Source organism: Abramis brama, assembly GCF_963993115.1.
Source record: "Abramis brama genome assembly, chromosome: 13".
NCBI classification, from domain to species: Eukaryota; Metazoa; Chordata; class Actinopteri; order Cypriniformes; family Leuciscidae; genus Abramis; species Abramis brama.
Window position 1 is genome coordinate 37,561,892 of NC_139975.1, and position 13,888 is coordinate 37,575,779.

Below are 13,888 nucleotides of genomic sequence, written 5' to 3' on the forward strand. Positions count from 1 at the left end.
GTGGTTTTCTTTAGCAGGAACACGTCTTTGATCCTCCGTCATCAGAGAGACACAGTACAGTAAACATGCCTGTCTTCAGCTCGGACAGCTTTAATCAGAACTAGTCTTATACGTTCTGGACTTTAGACATGTTTAAGGCTTGTTCTGGAGTTGTTCCTTTGGTTTGAGATGATTAGTACAGTAGGTGTGGGATCTGATCCCTTCTCACCACCCTGAGGAATATTCACTCCCACTTTATATTCGGTGTCTTGTTGTATTGTGAAACACTAGTGCTGGTATTGAGGTGGATACGGGATTATTATAATTTCACTCAGAAATGAAAATTCAATGAAGGACATTGAGGTCTAATGATGTTTGACCCCAACGCAGAAGAAATCAGTCATACAGGTCTGGAATGAGTAAATGATGACAGAAGTTTTGGTGAACTACCCCTTTAAGTAATAACTTTTGATATAATATATTAAAATGTATGGTGCTGTCCTAAACTTATTTACGAGCATTGAAATAGACGCAAATGTTAAAAATATAAGCTGTAAACTGAATGTGGACCGCATATAATCTGCTCTTGGTATGTTTGAGTTCATATTGATCAACATTTTTTTTTCTGGGCAAATCCAGTCACTGTTTGAGTCGTTGTTGAGATCTCCTGGAGTCACGTGTGTGAACACTGGCTCTTTTTCTCAGGGCGAAGCTGCAGGACACGTCTCATTTCATATGTGCAGTCTTGTTTGATTTGAGCAGAAGCTTTGAAGGCCAGTTTTCATCAGCGTTGGTTTCCATTAGACTAATTGTTAACAGCAGTGTTTGTGTTGGGAGTTTTAGATCAACACTGCTTCTCATTAACAAATACAGTATGTACACACAGACAATCCCCTTTCCATAAACACACACGTTACCTCGCATTGTTCTTAATGCTGAAGATCTGCTCGCTCAGACAGGAAAGATCAGTCTGACTGACATGAAAATCAACCAATCACAGTTAGACACTTCAGGACAGGTGGATCTGAAACACAACTGGATCCAGCCTACAAGCTCACAGTGTTTTCTTGAGCTGTCAAGAAGCTGATCATCTGAGGAACTCTTGTGAGGACAGTTTCCCATCACATTTGCATTGTCTCACACAGGAAAAACAAGTAATAAACATCTTAGCCTGTGAACAGCAGTGGAAAAATGAGCTTCTCCAGCACAGAGACATACGGATAACATTCTGATATAATTTCTCGTAGAGCTTTGCATTTCCCCCACCGTATCCAGCAGATCTTCATTTGATGGCATGTATGACACTAACAAGAGCTGGATATACAGATGTTTCCACACTAAAGCTCATGCCATCATCTCTCATCCCCTCAGCGCCACAGTCGGACCGTTTTCTAGATTCAATCGCGTTTTCAAAACTATCCCTGTGCACTCGGATCTGTGACAGCGGCTGTAAACGCTGCATTCTGCTGTCAGGCCAGTAGATGGCGATGTCACCTGTAAAGAAACACCTATGCCTATAGACTGAACACACATGTGCATGACATCACCGTTTCCACAAATAGTTGTTTTATGCACGGAGACGATAACGTCATCGCTTTCAAGAACTTGCACTCTGAAACACGTTTTCAAAAGTTTGCGTTTCCAGGCCCTCAGAATGCCGCTGTTGTGGAAATGAACGGCCAAAACGCATATAAAGTTCTCAGTTTTGAGTTGAAAACGGTGTCGTGTAAACGGCCCTTACGCTTTTTTAGCAATGAAGAATTTTGAGGTCACAGTATCCGAATCTGAACACATTGGTCAAAAATAGATGCGTTTCCAGTCTTTTTCTTATATTCTGCTTATATTGATGGTTATTACACTTCAGCTCTGATCTGCCTCTGTTATATTAGAAAACAATGGAGGCTTCATAGAGAGGTGTGTGTGTGTGTGTGTGTGTGTGTGTGTGTGTGTGTGTGTGTGTGTGTGTGTGTGTGTGTGTGTGTGTGTGTGTGTGTGTGTGTGTGTGTGTGCTGAAGGTTAGTTCAGATGAAAAACGCGCCGACCCAAATCCTCCTCAGGACATCAGCAAGTTAATGGACTCTAGAGTCACACATACGGTTTTAATTCTGACGAGCTGCTCTTCAGTTAGTGATGTTTTCAGGTCAAGGCTACTATATAAGCATGATGTATGATCTTCAGCATTAATGTGTGTCCTCAGCCTGACTTCTGTGTGTCTGGCCCGTGAAAGCCCTCATGTCTGATTCCTTTCAGACGCTCCAGGTGTTTCCTTAAACATTTCTCCAGCGCGACACCAAAAACATACAAACTTCCTGAATGTTTTACTACAGAAAGGCGTTTATTTTGCTCTCCTTCCTGAAACTTGACAGCCATGGTACTGCACATTTAATGGTCTATCAGATCATGTTGTGTGTGTGTAGTCTTCAGTCCTTCGGGATCTGTACACTGTTGAGTTTAGTGTGCTTGTCTTCAGTCAGAGCCCCTAAACTGCACATTAGCTTTTTCAGCCCATACTCAGTAAAAGAAACTGTGTTTTAATCTAAATGAACAGTCTGATCATCTGTTGAGAAGAGGCTTCAGTGAGCACTTCACGTCTGTTGTTCTTCTCATGCACTGGTTGAACAGCCAATCAGAATGATTTCTCTCAACGACAGGCTTTGCCGCCAATTCAACACACTCAATCGCCCAAAAACCACAGATGCTGGTCCAACTGGTGCCAACAGAGACTAGGCCAACAGACGGCTGAAGGTCAGCTTGCGTTTCATGGCCTTTACTCCAACAAGAATAATATTTAAGGGTCACATTATGACTTTATGCCAGTGGTCTCCAGCATGGAGCCTGTGAGTTGTCCGCTAAGCACATTAATAGCTCCAACTTTCCATTAGAGATCCGCTGTAAATCAGGGCTCCAGACGGTGACTAAATGGTATCATTTTGGGACCTTTTCTAAAACTTTGCACTAGTGCTACTACAAAGTTACCCAACTCTCTTTGATTATGCACTGTCATTTGTGTTGCGTATGAGAAACATCGGATAGCAAACGCTTCAAAACTAATTTGAAGTGCGCAGCGTGGAGCATTTATCCGTTTGGCCCAGTAAACAGCGAGCGAGTCCAGAGCAGTGCTGGCAAAGCCACGAGAAGGCAAGCCTGCAACCTTTAGCCAAAGAAGCTGATGGCTAATGCTAACGCTGGTACGCAGGGAAGGAGAGCAGAGGCCGTTTGTTTTGATGGATGTAGGCTTCACTACACTGAATAAACCGCTTTTGTGAGGAAACACCTTATCATTTAAAGTCCCCCTGTGGTGAAAATATTTCAGGAATGATTGTTGAATAAATTTAAAATGCTTGTAAGCCTGAACCAGGGTATGAAGATGTTTTATTATTTCCCATATGATGGTGATTAAAAGTAAAGTAAAAGCGCACCACCATGTTATATTCATAATTAATTGAATACTGTTGAGTATATCAAACAAGTAGCCCTCTAGATTACTGTATCCCTCGAGGACACCCTTGCTCACAAAAGGATAATCACATTTACACCTTTTTTTCTGCCTAACACTCGCTAAAGAAATCTTACTCCAACACAAGAAAAGGAATTTGTTTGGAACTTTTAATTTCTCTTTGGAATGTTATCAGTAGCTGAAGAGCGTCTGGTGTGAGGAAACCTGATCGTGTGTGTTGCTTGTTCATGCAGACAGATGTGGAAACCTCCATTGATCGTGTCTCTCTCTCTCTCTCTCTCTCTCTCTCTCTCTCTCTCTCTCTCTCTCTTTCTCTCTTTCTTTCTTTCTTTCTTTCTTTCTTTCTTTCTTTCTCTCTTTCTTTCTCTCTCTCTCAATCTCTCTCTCTCTCAGACTGCTGAGCTCGATCAGACCGGGTCTGGTGAAGAAGATAAACCGGCTGCCCACTCCTGTAGCTGCTCTGGTAAGGGTTTCTAGTTTCTGCCCTGTGTCTTTTGTCTGAGTTTTGCACTGTTAATTAACAAGACAAAGAAACATTAGTGCTTTTGACACTTGATCTAGTTAACTCTGGGTAAAGACACACATTGTTCATAATTTACCTGGGGTAAACAATTAATCCTGGGTATTCATAAACTGGCGCTAACAATCTTATTTTTTATATACCTATAAAGGCTCAAGCGTTATGCACCTTGTATTATATATGAGCAATATCACAGGAGTAGCAGTGCGATATGGCTGTATATCAGCACGGCTGTGTTCCGGGCGGGGGGTTTGGGGGGGTATGAAAACCAGTCAGTATCTGGTGACCACCATTTGCCTCACGCAGTGCAACACATCTCCTTCGCATAGAGTTGAACAGGTTGTTGATTGTGGCCTGTGGAATGTTGGTCCACTCCTCTTCAATGGCTGTGCGAAGTTGCTGGATATTGGCAGGACCTGGAACAAGCTGTGGCTGGTCTCAGTTGATCTTGGAGGTGAAGATGGTGGAGTTATATGTGGAGGTCCTGGGCTGGTGTGGTTACACGTGGTCTGCGGTTGTGAGGCCGGTTGGATGTACTGCCAAATTCTCCGAAACGCCTTTGGAGACGGCTAATAGTAGAGAAATGAACATTCAATTCACAGGCAACAGCTCTGGTGGACACTCCTGCAGTCAGCATGCCAATTGCACGCTCCCTCAAAACTTGCGACATCTGTGGCATTGTGCTGTGTGATAAAACTGCACATTTTAGAGTGGCCTTTTATTGTGGCCAGCCTAAGGCACACCTGTGCAATAATCACACTGTCTAATCAGCATCTTGATATGCCACACCTGTGAGGTGGATGGACTATCTCGGCAAAGGAGAAGTGCTCACTAACACAGATTTAGACAGATTTGTGAACAATATTTGAGAGAAATGGGCCTTTTGTGTTCATAGAAAAAGTCTTAGATCTTTGAGTTCAGCTCATGAAAAAATGGGGCCAAAAACAAAAGTGTTGTGTTTATAATTTTGTTCAGTGTATATCTCATGTTTAACCACTATCTACATACCATCTGTAAATTCCCGAAGGACTATCCGAGATGATGCTGTTCTCTGCGGGATCATGAGCACTGAACGACCACTGACGGCCTGGAGCTCGCATCGGCAAAAGCGTATCAACAGATTGTAAAATAGGCACTTTGATTATATATTAGTCACATATTTGACATCTAAATAACTACATTCTCGCATAAAAAACTTTTAAAACTACATTTTGTGACACAACAACAGTAGTATTTTTTTTGAAATATGGTGGATTTGCTGGACCGCCATGACAGTCGCAGACGGAGTGATACAAACGGTGAAACGGTTCCAGTTCTGATACTGGGAGAATATCGCACTGCTGGAAAAGGCTCTCAGCCAATCAGATTTGAGAACCAGAAAGAACTGTTGTGTAAATAAATATATATTGCAGACTGCTATCATCTTTTCTGAAATGGACTTTTCAGACTATAAAGGTAAAAGTAAAACCTTACTTCACTTCAACTGATGCATTTTCCATTTTTCCCCTCCAATGTTTTTCTGTGGCTGAGTGAAGTGTGTGAATATGAGGTGCTGGATTTGGTGTTGGGTGTTAAATATCTAGCTGTAACAGCACATCAGCGATGATAACGCGGGGTTAAGCACTGTGTGAAAAGCCTCTTATGATGTAAAATGACTAAGAAATATATACAATTCTGCTCTATTATTTGTGACACTGATCATGTGAAATGTTTTCCTGCCACTGACACACAAGATGCTCTTATCGGAACATTTTCAAGTTAAATCTCATGGTAAATCTGCCTGGAAACATGTGAACAACACTTTACTTCCTGGCAGACTGGTGAAAGTGTGTTCACTGACTAAAGTTGCTGTCAGATTAGAACTGCAGATTCAGGCAGTGCTTACATTATACATTTTACTTCTTGAAAGAAATCAATACTTTTATTCATCAAGGACGCATTAAATTGATCAAAAGTGACAGTAAAGACATTTATAATGTTACAAAAGATTAAAATAAATGCTGTTCTTTTCAACTTTCTATTCATCAAAGAATCCTGAAAAACATGGTTTCCACAAAAATATTAACTGTTTTCAACATTGATAAATGTTTCTTGATCATCAAATCATCATATTAGAATGATTTCTGAAGGATCATGTGACACTGAAGACTGGAGTAATGATGCTGAAAATTCAGCTTTGATCACAGGAATAAATTACACTTTACTATATATTCACATAGAAAACAGCTGATTTACATTGGAATAATATTTCATAATTTTACTGTATTTTTGATCAAATAAATGTAGCCTTGGTGAGCAGAAGAGACAGAAACATTAAAAATCTTACTGACCCCAAACTGTTGATGGTACATGAATGCTTTGTGGAAATATTCTGTTGGTTTAACCTTTGGCTTTATGAAGTGCTGATCATGAAACTCTTATGGGTTAAATGGGTGGGTTAAATTCATTTTTCCTTCTGAAATATGGTATTTTTTATTTTTATTGCTGAGAATATAAAAACAAAAGTAAATCATTTTGCTGTTAGGATGCAGTTCCTCAGTGATGCCTCTCAGACACAAATATCTGGCTGCACTGAGATTAATATGTAAATGTTTCTGAAAACATTTTGAAAAGTTTACATCGTTCACAGAATCCCTGGGAAAATCACTTGATGTTTATGTTTGAGATAATGTAAGATATGTGTTCTCTGAATGGTCAGATAATCCAGCGTCAGAGTCAGTGTGACGTTCGAGAGCGTTCACGTTCCCCTTCGACAGAGATCAACACATCTGCAGGGAATCTGATGAATCTTCTTGAGTTGCTTCATGGCACAGGTTTGGTAGCTTGATGTTGGCAAAGCTTTAAGGTCATCGTGTGCTTTCAGAGTTCAGCTGCAAGCGGATATTAGTCAAAATGTTAAACTTTATATTGGGTTAAAATCACGCTGAGGTTTCAGGCTAATGAATGCACCTCTTGTTTTCTTTAAGGGTGTTCTTTCAGTTTCGCCCTCCACCTCCTTTTGTCCTCTGACATCAGTGCCGAGTCCCGTGCGCTCCTCTGAGTGAATGAAAACAAGTGTGCACTAGAGAGGGCGGCGACTCTGGCATAATAGAAAACTTAATAAGAGTTTGAAGGAAGACATTGCAAAAATAACAGGTGTTAATCAGCCGGCGCTTAGAATGAGTGTTTTGAAGGAAGTGTGGTTTGGCCGGGCCGTCTTATCTTCGCCGTCCACCCCTCCTATGGCTCGTAACAGGCATGGGTAATTACACGCCAGCATTCCTCAAATCTCTCTCTCTATCGCTCTCTGCCTGGTTTCCCCCGTGTCTCGCTGTGATCCCAGAGCTACAATTACACCACAATATCTTATTGCACATTAAAGCCCTGGAATGCATCCTCTCGCCCGTTATATCAGACAAGATCTCTTGTGTTTGCATTACATTAACTCTGGATCTATCATCTATCTAGATACCTACTGTATGCATCATATGCACACTGCAAAAGATGTTGCAAATGGTTGGCAGCAACATTATTACAATATAAGTCACCATGAAATCAAAATGGACAATTCTTTTTTTTTTAATGGAATCTTGCCGTGTTTATTCTGAATGATTTATCGGTGCACATCATTATTGTGTTAAATTCATGTTGAATCAGAATAACTTCCCCTCACTCTTGCGGCGACAGTAGTTGGAGACAAGTGACTGTGTTTATTTGAATCATTCACTGAATTGATTCTTTCAGAAACACTGATTCATTCAGGAGAGAGTCATTGAATCATCCATTCAATGGATTTGTTAAAAAATGCTGATTAATTCAGGAACAAAACAAGTCACTTTCTTTATGAGTTCGTCACTGAATCATTCTCTCAACCAATTTGTTAAAAATGGCTTTTTCATTGATGTATTTATTTTATGTGACTATAGAAATAATATGTTTGCTGATATTTAGAAAAACATGCTAACATACTTATTTTTCAGTTATTCTATTTTAAAATGTGCATTCCATGTCGGAATTTCTGTTATTGTTTTGTTCTGTGACTCCGCCCACTACAAATTCACCCAATAGTATTCCGACATCCCTTAAAACTCATCTTTGATCAGAAAATGACATATGCAAGCGTTTTTCCTTGAAAAAAAAAGTATTCATAGCTTAAAATATTTTGAATGTAACTCGACACCCTTGCTTCATTTAGTATGCACGGTTCTATGAATATGCAAATGAGCCCTGCCTCCACTCACTCACTCAGCTCAGAGATCCACTGGTTGACGATCACACGTTGATCTGATTGGTTACAAGGTAGTTTGTGACGTCCGAAACACCAGCGATTTCAAAGCGTGTTTTTGAGACTGTCTTTGGTTCACTGCAGTTTTAAGGAGAAAATTAAAAATGCAATAAAACAGAATCTCTTGATCAGAAACAATAACAGATAATTACAAGTTTTGTATTTACCATTACTGATATGAAATATGAAACGTGGCAAATTGTCCTTTGCAGCAGGTGATCATTTAGATCTTGAAATAATCATGACATTTTAACTTTGCTACAAACACTGGATCAAGACAAAAAAATGGAAAAAAAGAAAACCAGTGAAAGCAAATATATTATTGACAATGATAATGTAAAATTTATTTACCTGTGAATAATATTTTGGACACTGAAAAATATCAATTCAAATCTAATTAAAAATAAAATATTTTACCCAATGTAATATATCAGCCCAATATTTGTATTTTATGCTTATTAGAGTATTGTTAAGTTAGCAGCAAATGCTGTTGGATCAATTGTGAGTAAAGTCTTAAGAGCAATCCTGTTTTCCCATTTATTTTAATATGTGTTTGGCCTCCTTCCTTTATCTGGCAAGCGCATCTTACTTACTAGGGTGATTTTGTTGTCAGATAATAAATTAAATGGATTACAAAGCATTCTGGGAAGATATTACTGTGGTTGCCTTTAATCCATTTATTGAAAAGAATTTAGCTTTAAGGGAAATTACGCAACTTTGCAGATGTGTCTGTTATACGGCCCAGGAGATTCTGACACAACATGAAGCATTTCAAAACATAATGCCACAGCATGAATTATTGCAATCATTGCATTTTCAGACAGACTCAAGTCTGTCATCTTCTGAAATAATGAATTGGTTCCAGGTCTTTTTGGCACTTGAAGTGCAAAGCAATCGTCAAGTGCAAATTGCACAAACATTCTTTAATCTGTTATCTCCTGCATCAAAATAAAACAGGTTAACTCCCCCTTCCTTTTCCTGTGTTGTTTTTGGATTAATGAGTCTTACTCCAGACACACTGTTTCATAGTCTACAGTTAGGCGGTCTCCAGTTCGCCGTGGCTTGTTGTTCATTTTGCATAAACTCCTGTAATACAGCAGTGTTTTAGTTCCTCAAGCGCATACCTGGAATGTTTTCGAGATTTTGTCAGAGTTTTCATAAGGAACTTGAATAGATGGATGTTCTCAGCTCTTATCAAAATAGCCAAGAGTTATAAATCATAATTAAAATGAACTGGGTAAATAATCTCAGTACATAGCTTCAAGAGATTTTCAAAGGTTCTGCCAAATGTTTCAATTCTCTTAACGGTAAGATCAAACCAAACACATCCATAAATCTTGCATATGTTTATAGCAACCATATTATTTGCAGACGTTCTGTTGGAAACATCTGAAAAGTTTGCACTTAAAGTCATATTTTAAAACTATAAGAAATGTGTTTTCTATTGCGTCGAGTGTCAGCTGTCTGCTTCTTACTTTCCCTGATATTATGTCTGCTCACCAGTTCCCTTTCTGCAGGTGTCAGCGCATTGTTTGCATGTTATTCCTGGCGGGGAGGCTGTATGGATGGAGGGGAAGGAGAATAGGGAGGAAGTGCGTGTTGTTGCACATGTTGAAATGCTGGAGACTTTCAGCTTTGACACTGTTACATGTGTTCAATCATATTTTTGCCCTTCTGAAGGATCTGTGACGTTCCAAACTAAAGCAGACGGATATCTCTATTCCCAATGTGAAGCAGAATGGATGAGTGAAAACAAGTTTCTTGTAGTGTACTTGGTGCATCTCCATCTGGCTTCACCGTGGTCTGGGTTCAGCACATGCCAGCTGTGTGTAACAGCAATGTCGGAGGAGTAACTGTCTGCCAGTGAACCACTACAATAGTTGGAAGTTGTTCTTCAATATTGTCAGTTATTCAATGTTTCACGGCCTATTCTAATATATCAGTGATGTTAGTAGTGGGCAGCAAGTAGCAATTCTCCTAGTTTCTCATAAACACAGCTATGCAGTACAGCACCATAAATCACATGAATGTACTGTAAGTTAGCCGGATAATAATTGCAGAACTAATGCCCGAGAAACAACTCCTGACATCTACACATACATTAGGACCACATTCACTTATTTTGGTTGTACTCCTACAACAAACTATCTTCATATGTCGGAGAAATTAACGGTCTAATCAAGACTTTTGCACAGACATTGTTTGAACCACGTTGGGTGTTAGCATCACTACACTGGGGTGTTAGGACCCACACAGACCACAGGGTGAGCGCCCCCTGCTGGCCTCACTAACACCTCCTCCAGCAGAAACCTAGTTTTCCCAGGAGTCTCCCATCCAGGCACTCACCAGGCTCAACCCTGCTGAGCTTCGGTGGGCGACCAGTCTTGGGCTACAGGGTGATATGGCTGCTGGCTTGTGATCAGCTATTCTGTGCAGTGAGCTTCTGTACAGCAGGGTGCAGTATTCTACAGTTTTACTAAGTGTTTTATTAAAAGACTGTTGTTATCATATTTCCGTCGATGTATGATTAATTCGCCACAGCTACCCATTACAGAAGAACGGGCACTTATATTGAGTATATTTAAATATCAAAATGGACTTACCAGGGGTCAATCTCCTCCCCGAAATGAGGAATTTGATGGAGTATTTGGGCTGAGAGGTCTTCCCCTTACAGCCCGCGACCCAGAGCCCAAACGCCATCAAGAGCCAGAGAACCTGACTGAACCAGCCACCGCCCTGGAGCCTGAGCCTCAAAACACGTCTGTGCCGGCAACTTCGCCCGTCCTCGAGGGAGTTATCGTGGTGTACGAGTGATTGGATAGGAGCCCTACCCACACTCCTGCCTCAGAGAGAGAGTTGCGGATGGACTGTGGAAAGTTTTTGTGTGTGTTTGAAGAGCATGTCCCCCTGCCCCTAGGTCGGATGTCGCACATCTACGCCACGGACTTATGAGCCGCCCCCATGCTCCGTCTCTCCCTCCCTACGGCTCCGTCTAGCTGCCGCCGGTTCCACCTCGGCCCTCCGCCTCAGGCTTGACACACCCTGGCTCCACCTCGAGGTCCCTCTGGGGCCTGCGATCTCCCTCTTTACTATTTGCTCTTCATCTGTGCATTGGGCTCCTCCACCATCGACTCCATCGGCGTGCATCGCCCACATGGCATCAAGTCCACCTCTATGGCTCGTCCTGTCGTAGGATGTCATCCAGGCTGAGCTCTGGGCCTCCGTCTGCCTCCTTCCAGTCTCTTCCCGCCTGAGCCACTGTGGCTGTTTCTGCTAGTATCTCCATCATTCGCCAGCCATTCGCCTGCTCCTCGTCCTCCCCCAAAGCGCCCGCACTCCCACTCCCGGGGCAGTATATCACGTTCATGTTCTGTTTGAGTTCTCATTAGTCTCCTTAGTTACTGATTGATTAGTTATTCTGTTCAGCTGTGTCCTGATTACTTCTCCAAGCTTGATTTGAGAACGATCCGTCTGTACAAAGTCACATGATCAATGGCACAAATATACTTATTTCATCAGTGACTGAGAAATAGTCCAGAATCTGAAATATTTCTTTGTTTCCAGGTTTAAATGAAAATCCCACATTTTCAAGGTGGTTTCAGACTTTTGGACCCACTGAATATATTGCAAGACTTAAAATCTCAGCAGGCACTAAATAATTAAATCTTTGGGTTCAGCTGACAAAACCTTGACTCTGGGGAGCGGTACTGCAAACTTCTGCAACATACTGTGACAACATCGAAATGTTGCTCTTATATTTGTCTATATGTGCATATATGTTATTGTGTATAAATGAGCCGGATTCAGTTCTAGGGGCAGGGCTCTCTCTCTCTCTCTCTCTCTCTCTCTCTCTCTCTCTCTCTCTCTCTCTCTCTCTCTCTCTCTCTCTCTCTCTCTCTCTCTCGCTTACACACATGGGCGTGAGATAAAAGGTTGTGTCCCTGCAAAACAACAGAGTGACAACAATCACTAGGGGCAGGAAACTGTGCCACCCTTCCAGGTCCGCTTGAGAGAGAGAGAGAGAGACTGAAGGGAGGGGTCCAGGGCCTTTCACTGGAGCTGGGAACCAGAGGAGAGAGGAACAGAGCGGATAACACAGCTCAGGTTGCATACTTCAACAAAAGACCCAGAGTCACCTGAAAGAGAGAGAGACATTCCTGCACCTGAGGTAGAGCGTGCGATCAACAGTATAAGCTTGCCGAGAGAGAGAGAGAGAGGGAGTGAGCAAGAGAGAGAGAGGGAGAGAGAGAGAGAGAGAGGGAGTGAGCAAGAGAGAGAGAGAGAGAGAGAGAGAGAGAGAGAGGGAGTGAGCAAGAGAGAGAGAGGGAGTGAGAGAGAGAGAGAGAGAGAGAGATAGAGAGAGAGAGATAGAGAGAGAGAGGGAGAGAGAGAGAGAGAGAGAGAGAGAGAGAGGGAGTGAGCAAGAGAGAGAGAGGGAGTGAGAGAGAGAGAGAGAGAGAGGGAGAGAGAGAGAGAGAGGGAGTGAGCAAGAGAGAGAGAGGGAGAGAGAGAGAGAGGCACAGGCAGTGAGTGTCCAAAACCACTGGCGTCGGTTTGCCTCCCCTCTTGCTCTTTAACGGTGTGTGTGTGCATTTAGTCCTGGCGATGCGATCATGCAGGATCCGCTCACGTGTGTGTGTGTGTGTTTAGGATAATGTGGCGCTCTTCCTGAAGGGTTGTGAGGAGTTGGGTTTGAAGGGATCGCAGCTGTTCGATCCTGAAGATCTACAGGACACCTCCACACGCACCAACAAGTAAGATCAACCAGTCGTTACACTGTCTGTGTGTGTGTGTGTGTGTGTGTGTACGCCTGTGTGCTTGTTTACTTAGAAACACTGGATTTTGCTAAGACGTTGCTATAATTTCTTATGTCGCAATATGTTATTTGAACAGTGGAGCTCGATAAAAATCCCCAAATATTTTGGTTTCTAGTGCAAAACAAACTCATTAAAACTGATTGAAGTATTTTTAAGATTTTCTCACAAAATCGGATCATTTTACTGTATAGATTTACTCAGATAATATATAGTGTCTTCTGTGAGTATTTTAACCATTGCTTATATATTTTCATAGATGTTTATTGGAAAGAGATCTAATAAATAAGATATTTTAAACTCTCATTTGTGTATTGTATAATTGTCATACAACCATTTGACCCTTTCTCTGACCCTTAGTTCAGAGAGGGATAGTTCACATTAATACATGATGCTTTTCAGTCCTCAATGGTAAAAACTCTAAACTAAATAATAGAAAGAAAGACAGATGTTGATCAAAATCAACATGGTACCAAACTTACAACCTTCAGCAAGTTTCTCTGTCTGGCCAACAAGCGTCATTAGCAGGAGCTCCTGTTCTTCATCTTCATCACTTTAGTGTGTTTGTGTAGTTGTGTCTAATACATGATGAGACAGAACTCTTATGGACACAGACTCACTGAGTGCACTGTTGGTTACAGCGTTTACTTCTTCAAATTTTAGTCAATTCAACTATTTCTTTTTTTATTATTTGTTAGATTCTATAAGTGGATTACAGAATCAAGAAGTTGCTATCTAAAGTATAGCAAATAAAGAAACTATTTCAGTTTCAGTTTCAATTATATATTGAAGTGATTTATTTTTCAATTATTTATTTTTAATTTAGTAAATGTAATATAGTCAGCACATGATAA

At 41.2% G+C, this 13,888-nt stretch overlaps 1 protein-coding gene across 8 annotated transcripts in view; it reads left to right on the top strand.

The window, feature by feature from the left end:
• limch1b (LIM and calponin homology domains 1b) overlaps positions 1–13,888 on the top strand; it is a 131,172-nt gene that overhangs the window by 47,694 nt on the left and 69,590 nt on the right. For all 8 annotated transcript variants that reach the window (XR_014608759.1, XR_014608760.1, XM_084133388.1 and 5 more), the window contains exons 3-4: positions 3,830–3,899; positions 12,871–12,974. Coding sequence is in view for 5 of the 8 variants with exons in the window: in XM_084133388.1 (XP_083989514.1) it covers positions 3,830–3,899; positions 12,871–12,974 (174 nt within the window). In the remaining 3 variants the exon portion in view is untranslated. The remainder of the gene's footprint in view (positions 1–3,829; positions 3,900–12,870; positions 12,975–13,888) is intronic.